The 20,684-nt window shown below is 41.2% G+C and overlaps 1 protein-coding gene across 6 annotated transcripts in view; it reads right to left on the bottom strand.

Moving 5' to 3' along the window:
• The window catches only part of LOC143484635 (butyrophilin subfamily 1 member A1-like), a 42,952-nt gene extending 22,268 nt beyond the window's left edge, over positions 1-20,684 (bottom strand). For 4 of the 6 annotated variants that reach the window (XM_076983463.1, XM_076983465.1, XM_076983468.1 and 1 more), the window contains exons 1-8: positions 20,567-20,684; positions 18,488-18,547; positions 17,055-17,411; positions 16,541-16,891; positions 16,027-16,377; positions 12,508-12,594; positions 10,962-11,127; positions 5,846-6,019 (exon numbers count right to left, since the gene is read on the bottom strand). In XM_076983463.1, coding sequence (XP_076839578.1) covers positions 5,846-6,019; positions 10,962-11,127; positions 12,508-12,594; positions 16,027-16,377; positions 16,541-16,891; positions 17,055-17,411; positions 18,488-18,547; positions 20,567-20,681 — 1,661 coding nt within the window. In that variant the 5' untranslated portion in view covers positions 20,682-20,684. Of the gene's footprint in view, positions 1-5,845; positions 6,020-10,961; positions 11,128-12,507; positions 12,595-16,026; positions 16,378-16,540; positions 16,892-17,054; positions 17,412-18,487; positions 18,548-20,006; positions 20,090-20,566 lie in introns of those variants that run through there. The other 2 variants (XM_076983464.1, XM_076983466.1) reach the window with 2 other exon arrangements.

Raw genomic sequence — 20,684 nt, 5'->3', positions numbered from 1 at the left:
ACCATAGAAGAGAGAGTTGCAGTAGTCTAGTTTGGAAGTGATGAGAGCATGAACCAAGGTTTCAGCAGATGTAGGAGACAGAAATGAGCGTAGGCGGGAGATATTGCGGAGTTGAAGGAAGGCTGATTTAGTGAGTGAACGTATCTGAGGTTCGAATGAAAGAGTCGGATCAAACAGAACCCCAAGATTACGTGCAACAGGTGATGATTTGACCGGCAAACCAGCAACAGTAAGTGATGTATTGGCAAGGGGAAGGGCCATAGACTTAGTGCCAATAATAAGAAACTCAGTCTTATGGGCATTTAATAAAAGAAAATTGGCATGTAGCCACAGGTTGAGGTCAGATATACATTTAGTGATGGATGGGGGTGGGAAAGGTGCATGAGGCTTAAAGCTGAGATAAAGCTGAGTGTCATCAGCATAGAGATGATATTTTAATCCATACTGTCGTAACAACTCACCGAGTGGCAGAATATAAATAGTAAAAAGCAGCGGTCCTAGCACTGAGCCCTGAGGAACACCCTGAGCAACCGGAGCTAAATCAGATTTACTATTACCCAAGCGTATAAACTGACACCTATCCGAGAGGTATGAAGTGAACCAAGAAATAATGGTGCCAGAAAACCCAAGATCACAGAGCCGTGAGAGCAGTATTGAATGATTGACTGTATCGAAGGCAGCAGTGAGATCGAGGAGTAGAAGAAGAGAGGCATGGCCATTATCAGAGGAGAGAAGAAGGTCATTTAGCACATAAACAAGGGCAGTCTCAGTGCTGTGCTGAGCACGGAAACCAGACTGGAAAATATCAAAAAGATTATTGGAAGACATGTACTGGAGTAGTTGGGAGGCCACCACACGTTCAAGGATCTTTGAGAGAAATGGTAGATTAGATATTGGGCGATAATTATTTAAAACAGTAGTGTCAAGATTTTGTTTTTTGATAACCGTGGTGATGGCAGATGTCTTTAGATCTAATGGAACGTGACCAGAAACAAGAGAAAGATTAACAAGATGACAGATAGAGGAGGATAGAGAAGAGACGCCCTGTTTTAGCAGTGATGTAGGTATGGGATCAAGAATGCAAGTAGTAGACTTGGAACTGGTGAGGAGTTTAATTATAAGATCAGAGCTAACTAAAGAAAAGGTGGAGAATGACAGAGAGGGTGAGACAGTCATCTGGGAGGAAGTGGAGAAAGAAGAACTACGTGATTGAACCTTCAACAAGTCCTGGTAGATAACTGAGACTTTGTTAGTAAAAAAACTAAGAAATGTGTTACATTGATCGGATGTAGGGGCCAGTGGAGATGAAGGGGGACGCAGTAGATTATTAACAAGTTTAAATAGTCGTTTGGGGTCGGAACCAGAGTTGTTTATTGCAGACGTGTAGTATAGAGCACGGGCTGAGTTTAAGGCATCCTTATATTTGGTCAGATGGTCAATATAAGCCTGGTGATGAACAGGCAAACCAGTTTTCTTATAAAGCCGCTCAAGACGCCTGCCCGTAGTCTTTAGAACACGTAGGTCAGGTGTGAACCAGGGTGACACGTGGGTGGAGGGAACATATCGAGTTATGACAGGTGCTAAGGAGTTCAGAGTGTCAGAGAGGGAATGATTGTAGACTGATAGGGCAGTGTCAAGATTGGGAATAGAGGGAATAGTGGGAAAAGGAAATGATTTCAGGGCAGAGAAGAACACCGAAGAGTTTACAGATGTAAGTTTACGGTAGGTGAGAAGTGTTTTGGAGGAAGGAGGCAGAGTGCTAGGAGAGAGACATGAAGTGATAAACAGATGGTCAGATACCCCAGTGTCATGACCCACCACATTGGTAATAGTTCCAGGAGTGGAACAAATTAAATCCAGAATGTGACCATGTTTATGGGTAATGTAGGTACCATGCTAAACCAGCAGGTGGCAGTACCACTGGCAACACATTGAACAAGCTTGCTTTGACGGAAGTAAGGGTGTGTCTACAGTTCAGGTGTTTAAATACCCTGAACAGCCATTCATCTCTCTCTCTCTGGTTTGACCGACACATAGGTTAGACCTATTAAAGAGAGGCTCCGTAATATCTCCTTCTCTCTCTGGTTTGACCGACACATAGGTTAGACCTATTAAAGAGAGGCTCCGCCACTCCTCTCTCTCCAGTTTTCTTTACTGAGAGCACGCGAACTTTGATACGACTAACAGCAAACAGCTGAATGTCGTATTACCTCATTAACGAGCCCGAGTTACACCAACCAACCGATCAACGTTACCGTGACGACAGATTCACCGATTTGCTTCAATCAAGCTTGCTAACGCGGCCACACGGACTGAAACAAAGGCGATCAATTCCCTGTTGTTAAACCGTGAACGAGACTCGCGTTCCTGGACGATTCCCCAGTACACCTGGACGACGTCGTTTAATCAATGAGGAGCCTGCGGTGGAAATTCCCTCTTAATTCCAGGAGAATTCAGGGAGGACGACAAAACCCCAAATCCTCAACACGTGAGACTCTTACCGCTGGGCATAGTTTATAGAAGGGCAAAGTTACTTGAACTGCAGAGTTAACCAAGTTTTCTGTTAATACATTCTGAATGTTTAACTTTGTCATAAACTTCGTTAAGATTTGTACACACAAGTTCTCCACCTGGCATGCAATCTCCATGTTTTATCTTCTGAATATTTGACAACTTGTAGTTCCCATTCTCAGACACACTACATTAATTTTTGGTTAGTAAGCCAGCGCCATTACTTTGTTCTGACCACGTTGGAATAAACCAGCTGAGCTCATTAACATAGTCGCGCTGCTCTACTGTTTAAAGTCGGCGCCATTTTAGTTGCTTTGTTCTCCATAGGAGAACTGAGATTACAACTCCGCCTCCTCACACGCGCACAAGCGCGCACACTTACTCCTCCCCTTTTTTTTTTACACACACACACACACACACACTAGATGCTGAGTCTTCACTGTAAATATACTGATCCATGTTGATGCTCTTTGTGTTTTAGAATAGTTGGTTTTAAATAAATGTATCATTTATTTTCACCAAATTGTCTGTGTTGATGTCATTCAAAAGTGGTTGTTGCCAAAACCTCCAAAGAATTCATTGTTAAATCCTTCAGATACCAAACCATTCATTACCTTTAGTTGATAACTAAACTTGTGGTTCTGGTATAATTAGAATATGAGACTGATTCTAAAATTAATGAGACTGATTAATAATTAAGGTAAAACAAATTATATCTACTTTAAAGGATTAGTAGGTGAAACCCCTACAGTAGGAAAATCAACAAGCTGATGCAACTCAAAACAGCTTAACAGTGATGAAAAGTCAAGAGAACCGGATGAGACAGAGTCAATATGGATGTTGAAGTCACCAAGAGTAACCAGAGAATTTGATAGAGGACTGAGAGTGGAAAGGACTTCACCAAGTTCTTGCAAGAAGTCAGAGACCAAGCTGTTAGGGGGGCGGTAAACTAACAAAAGTACAGATGAGTTGTAACCAGATGTTTTAACTGCCATGCATTCACAGTGAACTGTTTTCTGAATTGTAATTTCACTGATAGTATATTTACTATTAAATATGACAGCTAAACCTCCGCCACGACCACACAGTCTGGGGGCAGAGAGATGTTTAAACCCAGGCGGGGCAGCAGCATTTAAATAATAGTAGTCATGCTGTAACTGCCAGGTTTCAGTCAGCAGGAGGAAATCAAGACGATGCTGTCCGATGAGGTCGTTGATAAGGGCAGCTTTGTCAGTCATGGAACGACAGTTGAACAGACCTAGGTTGAGCAGGCGAGGATGATCAGATGAAGGGCGGAGAGTAGTAGGAAAAACCCGGGACCGCGGGACCTCTCTCAGGGCTCGAGGGTCAACTCCGCGTCGAGGCGCCGACGGACCGAGCTTGGGGAGACGAGCCGAGCTGAAGACCACAGGAATGCTGGAGACGGAGGATCGATGCACTAGAGAGCGATGTCTAGATCCACGGTGAATGTAACGAGGCCGACGGGCGATACCAGCGGAAAGACACATGCCGTATGTAGTGGAGTCGAGTCGAGATGGAAAACGAAGATCGTAAAGTTCACTCAAGGAGTAAACTCGCTGGAAATCCTCAGCAACACTCGAGACCAGCATAACTACCACAACCGTTAGCACGGAGATCAACATAGTCACAATAGCAATAGCGGAGAAACTAATGCTTACGCTGCGTTAGCCCGTGTTACCGACCAGCACCACAGGCTGAAAATCGGCGATAAGTATCACCGATCACAGACTGGTATGAAACAACAGACAGAGAGAGATGGGAAGAACTCACTCATGCATGTCGAATCCCAGGGGGCTGATGACGGCACACAGAGAGCTCGCAGGTAAACACAAGCTGCCGGTTAAGCAAAGTGGGAAGTTGCAGTAGTTTCAGTGAGTTTACGTGACTCAGAATAGATCCACCAAGAGCAATCCTTGTTTAATCCAGAGATGTAAGAGTATAAAGCAGGATACTGAGATAGTTTAATGATGACAAAATAAATAGATAAGAAAATAAGCAAAGAGAAACACAGGTGAAAGGAGCGGCAGCACAGACGCGCACAGCGTACCCTTTACCCGGAACTACCCGGAACCAAGTTTCTTCAGTGACTGCACTTCTAGTCATTTTAGTTTTGGATATAATTAGTCCAGTGAAAAAAATCCCTGCATATATTGATACTGTCACAGTCCGTACCTGACTCCTCCCTCAGGGCTGTCTGTGTGTGTTTGTGTGTGTGTGTGTGTGTTTGTGTTCCGGTAAAGGAGTTTTATTATTTTTTATTTTATTTTTTTATTAAATGGCCCACCTCCACCCCCCCATCTTTGGAGGACAACTTTGTTTTTATATCAAATAATGGATCAAATAATAACAATTCTATATAATATAGTGTGAAGTGATAATTATTGGGATTAGGTGGACCATGAGAGGATAGAGTATAGAAAAGAGGGGAAAAGAAAAGAGGGGGAGAGAGAGAATAAAAGGGAAAAGACAGAAGGGCGGGGAGAAAAAGTAAATAAATAAATAAATTATATATATATATATATATATATATATATATATATATATATATATATATATATATATATATATATATATATATATATACATACACACACACACACACACATACATATACATACATATATTCAAATATATACATATACATACACACACACACGTACACATATATATGTATAAAAAAAAAAAAAACAAGTAAAAAAAACAAGCAGCTCAAATGACCACTGCAAAGAAGAGCAGAAAGTGTACCCAAGACATATAGCACAAATGACTGATGTATATGTATGTGTGAATGTGTGTTTATGTGCAACACAAAAGTGCAACATAGGATAAATGTACTGTAGGATAAATGGAATGTACTTGCCAGCGAGGGTAGAAAGCTGCGACAACTTCCCCCCAGAGGCCAGAGGTAAGCAGAGAAAGACCCGGGAATCCCACCCACCCACGGCCCCCCCAGGAGCTGTGGAGCCCCAGGGCAGCACTTCCCAGTGACCCTCGCATGCTCGCCCCCACAGGCGGGAGAGGGAGACCCAGGACAGCGCCCCCCCAGCCAAGGAGTGCAGGTCCAGGGGAACCAGAGGAAACAAAGCCCCCCCCCGCCATGGGTCAGTAGCAAAGCCCCAGCGCCACGCGCCCCCAGGAACCACCCCCCACCCGGCAGGGGAGTTTTATTTTGAATTGTTAAGGAGAAACACAGACCTTTGTGAAACTGTCCTACAATGTGATAACATGTCACATTAACATTGATAACATTGAATGAATTATTGCATTGTTCATCAGCTCTGCTTATTCAAGAATGATCTCACAATAATCTCACCTGAGTGTCTCCAGTTTACAGTGTGAACTCTTCAGTCCAGCAGAGAGCTGCTCCACTCCTGAATCCTGCAGGTTGTTGTAACTAAAGTCCAGCTCTTTCAGGGAAGAGTTTTCTGTTTGTAGAGGTGATGTGAGTGATTTGCAAAACTTTTCAGTGAGGTCACAGCCAGTTAATCTGCAAAGGAGGAGTAAACACAAAAGTCAAAGCAGACATAGGAATTCTGTTTTTTTGACTGTCTGCATGACAAATCATGAATCAGACATACTACTGTACTGTTAGGAACAGCACTCAGTCTCTCTCTTAGGGAGATTGGCTACACCTGCCGCTCATTGCCACACCCTTATACCTGCTATTTATACGCCTGCCTCTCTCTCCCGGGTTGTGAAGTATTGCTGACTATGGTGCGTACTGAGCGTTCTCTCTCCGTGATTGTCTCCCTGTGTTCTGACCTCTGCTCCTAGACCACGTACCCTGCCTAGCCCTCCTGTACCTCCCAGACTCTGTTCTCTCGGTGTGACCCTGGACCGGCACTACAGTCCGTGCAACACTGCTGTGTATCGTGTCTCTAGCTGTATGTTGTATTATTCACCTTGTGTGATATTACCTCCATCAATAAAGGAGGCGCTGTTACGTATTTGGATCCTTCTCTTTCTAGTGTGTTCGTAACATGTACCTTGTGCATGCAATACAACTGCATTCTTTTATTTTGAAGGCAACAGCTGCATTTTGCCATTCTGACAAATGTGTGTGGAACCATTTTTAGAGATGGTTCTCTAAAAACTGGGGGGCAGGCATGTACCCAGAGGTTGACGAGGTGGGCCTGCTGCCATGGTTCACCCGTCTCCTCACCACTGTCTGTCCCTCAGTTTTTACTGCACCTTAGACATTGAGGGCCTTTGAGGGGACGGTGTGGACACGCATTGTCCAGTGGCCCGGGGCTTTGCCCACGTGTGTCCTAGCACCTGTCCCCTCAGTTTTAACTGTTTCAGGTGCAGTTTCAGGTGTGGTTTCAGGTTAGCCCAAGGTGTGAAACTGCTGGGAGTGGCCTTACTAGCCACCAGGCAGATATATTGAGAGCGACTAGACAGGTTACTACTTCTACCTCGTCCCATTCTACATCAACACAGAGGCAAGTATTTCTTTCTCTCACTCGACTACTTTACCATCAAGTTACTTCACTGCTGCACTTTAAACATGTGTTTTTCAATACCTGCTCTTTCATCCCACAGAGCCAGACGTTACCATCGTTACCACAAGAAGCGCAATGCAAGGAATCTCATCCATCCCCCAAGGTCGTCACATTCTCAGACCAGGGTGATGGGTGGACTCTGGAATTGCCAATCTGCGGTTCGGAAAGCTGACTTCATCTCAGCCTTAGCATCTCATCATTCACTGCACTTCCTGGCTTTGACTGAGACCTGGATCACTCCTGAGAACTCTGTGACTCCAGCAGCCCTATCCTCTGCCTTTAACTTCTCCCACTCTCCGAGACAGACTGGCAGGGGTGGAGGCACAGGTTCGCTCTTGTCTAGGAAGTGGAATTTCACTCCACTTTCATTCTCGCATCTCTCTATATCTTCTTTTGAATATCATACTGTTACTGTATCTTGGGTGGGAACGCCTTCCTTCACCCGTTTGCTGCTCCCTGCCGGGGCGGGGGTGGGTCGCTAGCGTGGGGCTGGGCTGGGGGCGTCCTGGAACTACTACCAATCCTTGCTGGTCCAGCCATTTGCCCCCGCCGCAGAGAGTGTGTTAGTTTGGATGAATGTGTGTTTTTGTCCTTGTCTCTGTGTGTATAGGAAGATGAATGAGTATGTGTTGGGTGGGGGGATATGGGGACGTGTGTATATATTGGGGTGAATGTGTGAGTACATATGTGGGGGTATATATGTCCGCAAAAGTGTATATGGGTGTGGGTGAACGTGTGTGGGAATGTATGTTGAGGTGAATGTACATGTGTGTGTAGGTGTATATATGTGAGGGTCTACATATGAGGGTGAGTTTGGGGGTGTATGTGTGTATACGTATGTGTTTAAGGATGGGTGTAGGTGTATACATGGTAAGGGTGTATATAAGGGGTAGTATGCAGGTGTGTAGGGGTGTATATATGGGGGTGAATGTAAGTAAGAATGTATGAGTGGGGACGGCTGGTTCTGGGTCTGGGGCTTATTGTGCCCGGTCCTCTCCCGGCTGCTCCCCTGTGATTACTGCTCCACTCCAGAAGGGGGGCCTTGAGATTCCGGGGCCTGGATTGGTGCTCCGGCGTGGGGGTGGTTGGCCCGCTCCCCTGGGCGGTTGTGGTGCGGGGCGGCTCGGGGCTCCTCGGCGGGAGGGGGCCCTGCCGGGTAGGGGGTGGTTCCCGGGGGCATGTGGCGCTAGGGCTTTGCTACTGGCCCATGGCGGGGGGGGCTCTGTTTCCTCTGGTTCCCACGGACCTGCACTCCTTGGCTGGGGGGGCGCTGTCCGGGGTCTCCCTCTCCCGCCTGCTGGGGCGGGCGTGCGGGGGTCACTGGGAAGTGCTGCCCTGGGACTCCACAGCTCCTGGGGGGGCCGTGGGCGGGTGGAATTCCCGGGTCTTTCTCTGCCTGCCTCTGGCCTCTGGGGGAATGTTGTCACAGCTTTCTATCCTTGCTGGCAAGTACATTCTGTACATTTATCCTATGTTGCACTTTTGTGTTGCACATAAACACACATTCATACATACATATACATCACAGTCATTTGTGCTGTATGTCTTGGGTATACTGTATACTTTGCAGTGGTCATTTGAGCTGGTTGGTTTTATATCTTTTTTTTTATATATATATGCGTGTGTATATATATGTATATATTTGTATATATGTATGTATGTTTTTTTTTCCTGCCCTTCTGTCTTTTCCCTTTTTCTCTCTCTCCCTTCTTTTCTTTCTATATTCTATCCTCTCATGGTCCACCTAACCCCAATAATTGTCATCACTATATTATACAGAATTGTTATTATTTGATCTATTATTTGATATTAAAACAAAGTTGTCCTCCAAAGATGGGGGGGTGGAGGTGGGCCAAAAAAAAAAGAGATGTTGGTGTCACAGCGCTGTTCGTCCCCCACATCACCGTCCAGCACTCGGTGGTGAACATTTGTTTATCTGTCAATTGTTTTGTTTTGTTTAGTCAATGTATCCCTCAGGTGATGTGTGTTAGACATCAGTAGCCACATCACCTGGTATATATGTGATTATATTTAGCCTTATTCAAGCCCTGTTCTGTTTGTGATGAAAAAAAGATTCTGTGTCTCTCATTTCTGAAAAGTCATCTCAAAATTAGGTGGCATAATTCACCTAATGATAATGATTATTGGGGCTGCACGATTAATCGTATTTTTATCGTTATCGCGATGTGAAGTTTCACGATAAACACATCGAAAGAGCCACGATAACTCCTTGAATAACAGCAAACTCAAATTGCGTTATCCTCGTCCAGCAATAGAGGGAGCTATTCGCGCTGCAGACTATGATCACGTGACGTAAGTAGGCAAGAGGCAGAGTGAGGCAGAGTTGCCAGGTTCTCGGTTTTCACGCCAAATTGGGCTTGTTTGAAAATCCAGCCGTGGGTAAAAATTCTGGGGCCGCGGGGTGCGGTTTTTTGGGCTACTTTTGAGTTGGGCTACTGCGGAAGTTACAAGTCAACACTAAGAATCGATCGCGATATAATACTTAATTTGTCTCCAGTTCACACTCGCAACACCCCCCCCCCCCACCCCCCGCCGACAACTTACACTCGCAGATTTTGTGCGGAAAGCTTTTGTAGGACCTGGCAACCCTGGAGTGGGGTGAACACGCTCATCAGACACGCGATTTGGTTTAAGCCTGGTTTACACTTGATGCGGCGCGAGGGTCCGGGAGGCGAAAATAACGTAATCGCGGTGGCTTCGCCCGTGTGCAATTGCCTCGCGCGCTGTCGATTCACGAGGTCGTGCACCTCTCGAATTTTGTAAGTTCGCGTGCGCCGCGTCTCGGCGCAATGAGAACAGTCATGTTTGCAGGGTTCATACACCTATACAAGGTGGAATTCAAGCACTTGTACGTCACTTTCAAGGTCCATTTCAATAATTCCCAGCACGTTATTGAATTAAATATTTATACATATACTCTAAATGATTCGAAATAATTCGCTTTTTTATCACATTATTTAATGTTATTATTTATTTAAAGTTCGCGCGCGGCGCGTCTCGGCGCAATGAGAACAGTCATGTTTGCAGGGTTCATACACCTATACAAGGTGGAATTCAAGCACTTGTATGTCACTTTCAAGGTCCATTTCAATAATTCCCAGCACGTTATTGAATTAAATATTTATACATATACTCTAAATGATTCAAAATAATTCGCTTTTTATCACATTATTTAATGGATATTTATTTTCAAAACGCCCAATCTTAACGTCTTCACGTTCTCTCATGTTTCGTCCTGGAATTACAAGAGGCTCGTATTTGTTAACGTAATACAAGAGAATTGTTCAGTCAGACAGTTATTTGTTGTGAAACGAAGTAGTTACAATTTCAAGCCTTTTCAAATACTTTAGCCTAAATTCCAGCACTTTTCAAACCTGAAACACAAAGCAACATTAAAATTGGTCAGGTAAAAGTTCATTCCCCTGTATTTGAGGGGTGTTTTTTTTATACTACTAGGCCTACATATCGTTTCGGACAACACTGCAAAGAATGTGACACGGCAAGATTAAACGCTTCCGCCGTTCGCGGAGGTTAACGAGGTGTGCGGAGTCGCTCACTCATAAACCTAGATTGAATCTATTGTTGAATAAACCTGCAAAATATTTGGAATTATTCTGGATTCATTACACAGTAAAAAACAAAACAAATTAACGTGCTGCTGTTCAGAGAGACACTACATTTCTGTATTTTAATCTTAATTTATCGTGGTTCACATCGATATCGGGATATCCAACAACGTTATCGCACATCGCAATTCTAGTCCATATCGTGCACCCCTATTATTATCATTTTATTCATTCATCATATACTGTATATGTAATTTGTGGTCCACCGTGCTTTCATCCATCAATATTGATTAGTGACTTTAGTAAATCTCCTTGTGTAACAGTGTTATGGATCACTCACATAGCTTTTCTACAGTTGGTGACAGCTGGGATGAGTCTCCTATAACCCTCCTCTGATGTGTTGTATTTATTCAGGTTCCACTCATTCCTCACATACTGTGAGTGGAGACGCAGGTAGGATACAGCTGAACACTGTAGAGGAGAAAGCTGCTTCTTTGAGGATTTCACTGGAAATATATAGAAAGAAAGAAAGAAAGAAAGGTAATACAGAGACTGGAACAAATGTCTTTCAAAACTCCATTAAACGAAGAGCAGGATTAGTGATTTGATTAGCAGATTAGATGTTTAAAATCTGATATTAGTCATTCATAGGGGTGTGACGAGATCTCCGTGTCTTGTGATTTGATGACGTCACAACGACGTCGGAAAATACAGGTATTATTGAAGATGCATCCGCCACTTTCAAATCGTTTGTTTGGCAGCATTTTGGGAACCCGGCGGAAATGATAAATGGCAAGAGAGTGACTAATAAGACACTACATATGCAAACATTGTATGAAAATAATTCCGTACAGCGCGACTAATACGAGCAGGATGCAGAGACATTTACAGCAGCACCACAGCTCAATACTCAAATCAACACATCTCACTTGAACAGAGGTAGCAGGGACAGAACGGCGCTTTGGTAGTTGAGACAGCAAAGGATATCGGGAGCAGTGTGGGGATGCTAATATTCTTAAAAATGAACATGGCAGTGTAGTTGCAGCAAATTCAGTGACATACTTGGTCAGGCTCAGTTTGCACTATTTGCACTCTGTATTGACAGAGAAGAACTTTTTGTTTTGTACATAATACAGTGAGTCCCCGCTTAATAATTGATATATTAAAGAAAATTAATTGTGCATTAAATTATGAGCGTTATTTCAGGTGATCACACAATCACATCTTTGACCATCCAACTCCATTAAAACAGTAAAACATTCATGAGAAATGCCACTGAGGTAACAGTAGGGTTTGTATTGCTGACAGGTCCTGATATTTAGTGTGTTAGATATTGTGTGAGTGAGTGAGTGATCACTGAGCCTCTCATTTCACATCTCTGAACATTTCACATATTAGCAGTCCAGAGCATTATCTAATATGGAAATAATAGCATGGCTGTGATGACAGAAAGAATACACACCAGCGTTCAACTGGACCAAAGTTAGTCACCTAGAATTCCTGATATACTGCTAATAGTTAGAACTATAGAATTAATAGAATTATAGAGCCTTCAGTCAATGATGGAAACTGCATGGTACACTCGTCAAAGGGGACTTAAGGTAAACATAATTATATATATAATATATATACAATATACTATAAAATATAATTATAATAAATAAATATAATTATTAATGTAAAATTAATAATTTCAAAATGTTTTCTCACAGGTTTTAGAATGAGACAATTTAGCTATTTAAATTGCAGTTGCAGAGCTTTGGACATTCTGAGTCTCCTGGAATTCTTTGAATTCTTCACCATCATTCTACACACACAGTGAACCAAATATGAACAATATATGAATTATGACAGTTATTCCTGAAAAATATAAAATATAAATGTACCTTTCCAGATGAAAGCTGCAAATGCAATAATCATACCACAAACTGAAATGCAGATGACAGCAATCTTCCCTGTGTTAAAACCTTTTCCTGAAAAGAAACCAGATAACTTTAGCTTTACTATAATAAAATGTTAACATACATGAACTATAAAATACATTTCACAAAACCTTTTTATAAATTTTAACACATCCGTGTGTCTACATAAGAAAAGTCATAAGATAAGAATTCATGTTAAGGGCTTTAATAAGCTTCACTGCTATTCATCATCATACAGTCCGATCATCTTTGAAAATAAATCATATAAATTGTCCCTGCACAGCCAAAGATACTGCAGACATTGTCAGTGAGGCTTTCATGAGCTTCAACTATAAAGACAGTAAATCTGAAAATGTGTAAATGTCAGACACTTAGAAACAGAGAGGTAACATTACAATATATACAATAAGAATTGTGTTTATCTGTAGGAGCAAACACCTGCAAACAGGTACTGAAAAGAGTGAGTGAGTCTGTGTGTGTGTGTGTGTGTGTGTGTGTGTGTGTGTGTGTGTGTGTGTGTGTGTGTGTGTGTGTGTGTGTGTGTGTGTGTGTGTGTGTGTGTGTGTGCGTGTGCACGCCCTGGCACAATGAAAAGGAAACTATATATTAACTGTGTTTTATAAACTATGCATCAAAACCCCTTTGTGCAGTGGCCATTTTGAGCTGATTTTTAAACAATTTGTACTAATACATTTTAGCACTAGTGATCTTGAAGTTTACATGTAACATAATGATCATTCAGGTTTGGGTAGAAGATAATGTAAAGATAATGTAAATAATAATAATGTAAAAAAAAAAACCCAAAAAGCAGTTGATGAGAAATCAATCATGCTCTGCTTTTTTTGATTCAACAGGATCTTGTCTGATAAAGTACACAATGTTGAGCATATACATGGAAGTATTCAGGAGCTCCACAGTATTGTAAACTAGGTGTCCAACACATCTCCATAGTACAAAACACTCATCCAAATGTGCAAAAAGACATTGGTACATCAACAGCATGCCAGACTGTTTTTTTGCTAAAACAAAACAACAATGTTGGACATCTTACAGAAAGACCAGAAAGTTCATGCCTATAGTTTCATTACTAATAGGCCAAAATATATTTTAGCTTCCAAGAAGCTAGCTGTTACGATAGGCCGGGCCAGTTCCACAGTGGAGCAGCCCACTTCACTACACTCCACCTCCCATACACTCCCTCAGTCTCAATCACCCACTTATTAAATCATCACACGCACCTGTCCCTCATCTCACGTCACTCCTTATCAGCCCACAGGTCCTGTCAGACAGTGCTGTGCATTCCTTGTTCTGTTCGGACTAAGCCCTGCGCGTGACGTCATCCGCTGCCTTCTCATCCAACGACAAGTCTAAGTGACTCTTGTGCCTTTTGCACATCTCTTGTTAAATGCTACAAGTGTGTTACACTCCTTTTTAGCTTTCTTTAATATCCGAGTGTGAACTGTGACATTAAAGAGATCGCGGCACCATTCATTTCATCTGCTGCGTCTGTCACCCCGTTAACACTAGCGTAGCTAACCATGATAGTTAAGAGGCTAAAAGACTCAGAGGACCATACTACAGTACTAAAATGCTCTAATACTGTTCATAGTGCATGGGTTAAAGCAAGAAATTTTCATTTGACTGAAAAATTTTTCCTGGCAAAAGACAATGCCAGCAATTACTGAAAATGTGGTGTAGTTGGGACACGGCCTCTTTTGCCTAATTCTACACAATAAACACATTTATAAAGTATATTTATCTAAACAGCCTGTGTAAGGAGAGAAGAGAGAATGAACACCTGAGCAATAAATGTACATAAATGTTTATATAATGGAGTTATCTGGGGGTCCTCTTCCAGAAAATTATTTAAAGATCAAGTCAAATTTAGTGAATCCTGGTGAGAGGTATGAAGCTCTCGTTTTTATCAGATTCACCATCGCAAAAACATAAGCCGTAAGATTACATGCTTTAAGTAGGTATGTTACAAAAAATTTAACACCACTGGATAGAGCTTTTAAATACAAACAGAATAACACCATCCATGTTCAGCCTGGTTTAAGCCTTTATACTTGACGCAGCACGAGTGGCGTGAGCAGCGCGAGGGTCCGCACGCCGAAAATGACGTAATCGCGGTGACTCCACCCGTGCGCGAGAGCCTCGCAGTCGTGCACCTCTCGAATTTTGTAACTTCGCGCGCACAGCACTTCAGCGCAGTGAACCAAGTCATGTTTGCCGGGTTCATACACCTTTATAAGGTGGAATTAAAGCACTTGTACGTCACTTTCAAGGTCCATTTCAACGCGTTCTCAACGTAAAATTTAAGTTAAATATTTAAACATATACTCGAAATGATTCGAAATAATTCGCTTTTTATCACATTATTTAATGGTTGTTTATTTTCAAAACGCCCAATCTTAACGTCTTCACGTTCTCTCATGTTTCGTCCTGGAATTACAAGAGGCTCGTATTTGTTAACGTAATAACTGTTCAGTCAGACAGCTATTTGTTGTGAAACGAAGTAGTTACATTTTCAAGCATTTTAAAGTACTTTAGCCTAAATTCCAGCACTAATGCAACATTACAATTGGTCAGGTAAATGTTCATTCCACTGTTTTGAGGGGTGTTTCTTTATACTACCACATATTGCTTCGGTCTACACTGCAAAAAGAATGTGACGCAGCAAATAGCCTCCGCCGTTCGCGCAGGTGTACAAAGTCGCGCGCTACGATCACGCCAGGCAGGAGGGGGGTAAAAACTTTTCTACGTAACATCCGCAAATCTGAAGGCGGAATGAACCGCAAGTCAATCAAATGACACCGCTGTCATCCATCCAGCGCTGATGAGCGCCAGTGAGAATCATATCTCGGCCACAAAACAGATAGCACGCGCGTGTGTTGTTTATTATGATTTGACGGATTTTTTCCCCAAAAAAATCAAATGACGGAAATCCGTCGTAGTGACGGAGAACTTTAACCCATGTCATAGTGTAATATTTAGTATGCATTCTCTTATGCACAACCATTTATTCATATTTATTCATATTCATATGTCCTTCATAGCCTTTGATAGCCATATCTTGCTGATGAGGTAACGATTGTTACTATAACTAATGGATTCAATTTTCAAAATCAAAATAATAAATGTTCCTAGGGGTCCTTAAACCCATATCAGCATAAGAGACAGATAAAATAAAGTTATGTTTTATCAACATGATCAAAAGTGTTCAGTGCATGTGTGTACTATTGTCTCAGGTTAAATTAGGCTGAAACAGACTAAACCCCATTAAATGTAGTAAACATGCCAGTTTTGACAGGTTATGAATTCATACTTGTATATTGTGTATTAAATTCTGAATTCTGATATACTGTACATAGTGAATTTAAAATACAGTCTTTATAGTGGTAATCACTTATGGAGTTATGAGAACTACCGGTCATTCATTTGTTGCATATAATTAAAATCTAGAATAAAGCTGGCTCTTACCTTTCACTTCAACATGAACAGTGATGTCATCAAACCAACCAAAGGACTGAATGAAACACTTATAAGCTCCCTCATCAGATGGTTGGACTGCTGAGAGTTTCAGTGAGGTGTTGCCTTTCTGTAGCTCTTCTTTAAACAGTCCTGTCCTCCCTCTGTAGGACTTTATCTGATCTCCATTTCTGTCTTCATAATCTTCATAGAGATGAACTAGTGTGTCTGTCTGATACATTCTGATCCACTCCACTCTCAGGTCTTCAGCACTGATGTTGGGTTGTAGAGAACAGGGCAGAACCAGGTCTTCACCAGCTACAGCAACAACAGGAACAGCTGGACCAACTAAATTTAAATGCACTGAAACAAGAAAAGCAAAATCACGAGTCCATAAAGATTTAAACATGGTTCTCCTTATCCAGTTTTCCACTGTTCTCCCAGTCTAACAGGTCAATCCCATAATGCACCACAGCAGATCTCCTGCACATCTGTATGCCCAGATATTGAAACGGATGGTTCTCACCTTCAACTGTGACCTGAAGAGTGATATCATCATACCAGGACCCTGATTTGATTAAACACTTGTAAAGTCCTTCATCAGAAGGTTGGACTGCTGAGAGTTTCAGTGAGGTGTTGCCTTTCTGTAGCTCTTCTTTAAACAGTCCTGTCCTCCCTCTGTAGGACTTTATCTGATATTCATTTCTGTCTTCATAATCTTGATAGAGATGCACTAGTGTTTGTCTCAGATACATTCTGCTCCACTCCACTCTCATATCTTCAGCACTGATGTTGGGTTGTAGAGAACAGGGCAGAACCAGGTCTTCACCAGCTACAGCAACAACAGGAGCAGCTGGACCAACTACCTTTAAATGCACTGAAACAAGAAAAACAAAATCACAAGTCCATAAAGATTTAAACATGGTTCTCCTTATCCAGTTTTCCACTGTTCTCCCAGTCTAACAGGTCAATCCCATAATGCACCACAGCAGATCTCCTGCACATCTGTATGCCCAGATATTGAAACGGATGGTTCTCACCTTCAACTGTGACCTGAAGAGTGATGTCATCATACCAGGACCCTGATTTGATTAAACACTTGTAACGTCCCTCATCAGAAGGTTGGACTGCTGAGAGTTTCAGTGAGGTGTTGCCTTTCTGTAGCTCTTCTTTAAACAGTCCTGTCCTCCCTCTGTAAGACTTTATCTGATCTTTATTTCTGTCTTCATGATCTTCATACAGATGCACAAGTCTGTTTGTCTGAGTCAGATCTGATCTGCTCCACTCCACTCTCATGTCCACAGCACTGATGTTGGGTTGTAGAGAACAGGGCAGAACCAGGTCTTCACCAGCATTCACAACAAGAGGAGCTGATGGACCAACTATGACTCTGTCCTCTAGAATGTAAACAGCAATAAAAAAACAGTAAAAAAAATATATAACAATTCTGTAATTTTCATACTCATCAAATTCTATAATGTGATATGAATTCCTCTTATTGTAAAGGGATTCAGAGGAGGTGGAAACATTCATGCAGTGAGACAAGATTTATTAGTGGAATCAGAGTTAACATCATCAGGGGGACAGACAAGGAACAAACAACCAATACAGACATACTGGGTACAGACATACCTACACCAATACAGACATACTGGGTACAGACATACCTACACCAATACAGACATACTGGGTACAGACATACCTACACCAATACAGACATACTGGGTACAGACATACCTACACCAATACAGACATACTGGGTACAGACATACCTACACCAATACAGACATACTGGGTACAGACATACCTACACCAATACAGACATACTGGGTCTAGACACAAGGGCTCTACGGGAATGATGGGGCATGGGAACATATTATGAGGGACACTCAGGCTAACAAAACTAAATATATAAGACACGCAACAAGAAAAAATACAAAAAAAACAAACAAACAGTGATACAGAAACCAAACTTAAAAGCACAGGGAGGGAAATGAGAGAAACGTGACAACAAACCAAGAAACAAGGTGAGACACACACAGGGAATTATCTGACCAATATAACCAGAACAAGGCGGGGAATAAATCGGGAACAAGTTAACTACCAAACGAAACACACACGACTGAACAGAATAACTACATAATGAGACTGGAACAAGAATCAAGACGGAGTACAAACAGGGACAATCAACATTCACAAACCAGGGAAAGTAGAGAGGGTCTGTCAAAGAACAGAACACGGAACATGGAGCATGGAACATGGAACACGGAACACGGAGTGCAGTACATTTCTTTCCTTATTTAATGTTTTATAAGTAAGGCTACCCTACAAAGAGAATAACAGTTTACTCTGTTTTAATCCATCTTTCATATGCTCTCTCTCTCTCTCTCTCTCTCTCTCTCTCTCTCTCACACACACACACACAAACACACACACACGCACACACACACATAGCTTTGTACAGGGCACATACCTTGTGAGGTCTCCATAAAGACAGAGAGAGTCAGTGTTATCACACAGATAAGCTTCATTTCTGAAAAACAATTTTAATGTTTTATTCCAGTCAATATGAGTATGATTTCTCTTTCACTCAACATTTAGATTACTTGTTCCGTGACATCGACCTTGCTTGCGGTTTTCTAGAAAACTGTATGTAAAATATCATCATAACCTAGATCTGGTTGTTTCAGTGCTGTTGTGTTTCGCTAAATGTCTCATTTTGAGCTATTTTAAGAGCAATCACCATGAAACATAACACATTGATTATTGACATTAGGAGAATAACTTTTCGTATTACAAGTTTTCTGAAATGTTATGTTTAAATATACAAACTAGGCATAATCTAATTTAAAATGTGCTAATTTGCATATATTTCAAGAACAGATATGATATCTGAACAGTCAGGTTTCAAATTCTTGTTTCATTTTGTTAACATATTAGAATCAGTATTTTACAGAAGGAATTCTGAATTTTTTTAATCACTTTATAAATCAGAAAATACTGTCAAAAGTAAAAAATAATCATTTTAGCCATAAATAATTAGATAATTCAGGCTATAACTTATATGTGAAGAATTCCCTCTGCAAAAACCTTATGAATATAAATATCAATAAAAGTGGAAAATTTCGTGCAAGTGCAAGTGAACTAGAGATTTCTGGCTCAGAGTATAAGAAAAAACTCATTTTGAGAAACGGCCTTTAAAGATATACATTTTGAAATTTCATACATTTGTATTGGAAACCACTATTTACTTACTCAAAATCTAATCATATCATTAGCAGCAGTGATATAATAGTAATAATAATAATAATAATACATTTTATTTATTTACAATGTACTTTATATTTCAGAGATATAGAGCATCTCCAACAATAAAAGGACAAACCACAGCATTACAGAAAAATGTAATAAAGTAATAATTGTTATTATGTTAATAATGGAATAAATATTATAATATATTATTATAAATAAATAAAGTTTAACTTCAATCAAACGGAAACACAGCACACACACTGCAACCTGTAGACCTGTCACCCTAGATGGTTGTATGTCTGTCCTGCACATTAGTTCCCCAGTCCTGTTTACAACCTAGTCACCCATCCCTGCTCCATATGTAGGTCCCTCACACATTTCCTGACTAATAAATTTCCCTGTCTTTCAGACTGAGCACAGCTAAAAATCTGAAAGACATGGAACTTTGTTAGGAAATGTGTGAGGGACCTATATATATATATATATATATATATATATATATATATATATATATATATATATATATATATATATATATATATATATATAGTTTTGCGGTACTTATCTCTTTCCCACAGACTGCACTCTATAAAAAGTTCAAATTAATCCTCTAGTTCAAACGCGCTTTGCTGTGTGGCGCATCGGTCCGCCCCGCTGTCTAAAGTCTACGTATTTCAGAAGGACATACGCATCGATGCGTGTAAGCATTTCATTATCTAATTGATTTTTGCAAGTTTCACCTTGCATCTTCTCGCAAGAGACAACTATTGTATTTTCTGAGAAGCTGTTAAAAGTAATACTTTCGGCGTTTTTAGATTATAAAGATACTGTAAAGCTAAGTCAGGAAGTGTGAGTGCATGTGATCACGTGACGCATTTGAACGAATCACGTTCTCCTAAATCGACACCAGCCAATGAGATGTCGAGATTGCGTTTAATCACATTTCCTGCTTGGTTGATAGAAGGAAATGACCATATTTGTGACATGGTACATATAACGGTATCGGGGTTCATGCTCCGGAAGAATGATTTTCGTGAATTTAGGAAAAAATCTACAGGCGAAACCAGACACAGTGTAGATAAATAAACACCTAAATGTTTATTTTGGACATTTTCTTTCCAACAGTTTGAAAGAAGACATCAAAATAACATAAAACCTCAAAATTGACCAGTGCATGATAAAACCATGTTTTTGCCTGCCGTGTCTCGCCTGAGTCGACTGAGTATCTAAACAATTTGTCGCTATTAATACACACACTTATACAACATTACAAAGATTATCACAGTTGGTTTAAACTTACCAAATTCAGTTCTGCTTCTGGGACCAAGTCCGAGTAAATGCACTTCGATTTTGTTGCGATCCAGGAAGTATCTAAATGCAACGGAACTCTTCAAATCGAAACCAACTAAATGCATGTG

The sequence above is a fragment of the Brachyhypopomus gauderio genome, chromosome 20 (assembly GCF_052324685.1).
Source record: "Brachyhypopomus gauderio isolate BG-103 chromosome 20, BGAUD_0.2, whole genome shotgun sequence".
Lineage (NCBI taxonomy): Eukaryota > Metazoa > Chordata > Actinopteri > Gymnotiformes > Hypopomidae > Brachyhypopomus > Brachyhypopomus gauderio.
Note: the sequence above shows the minus strand (reverse complement) of the source record. Positions and strands in the feature narration are given on the sequence as shown.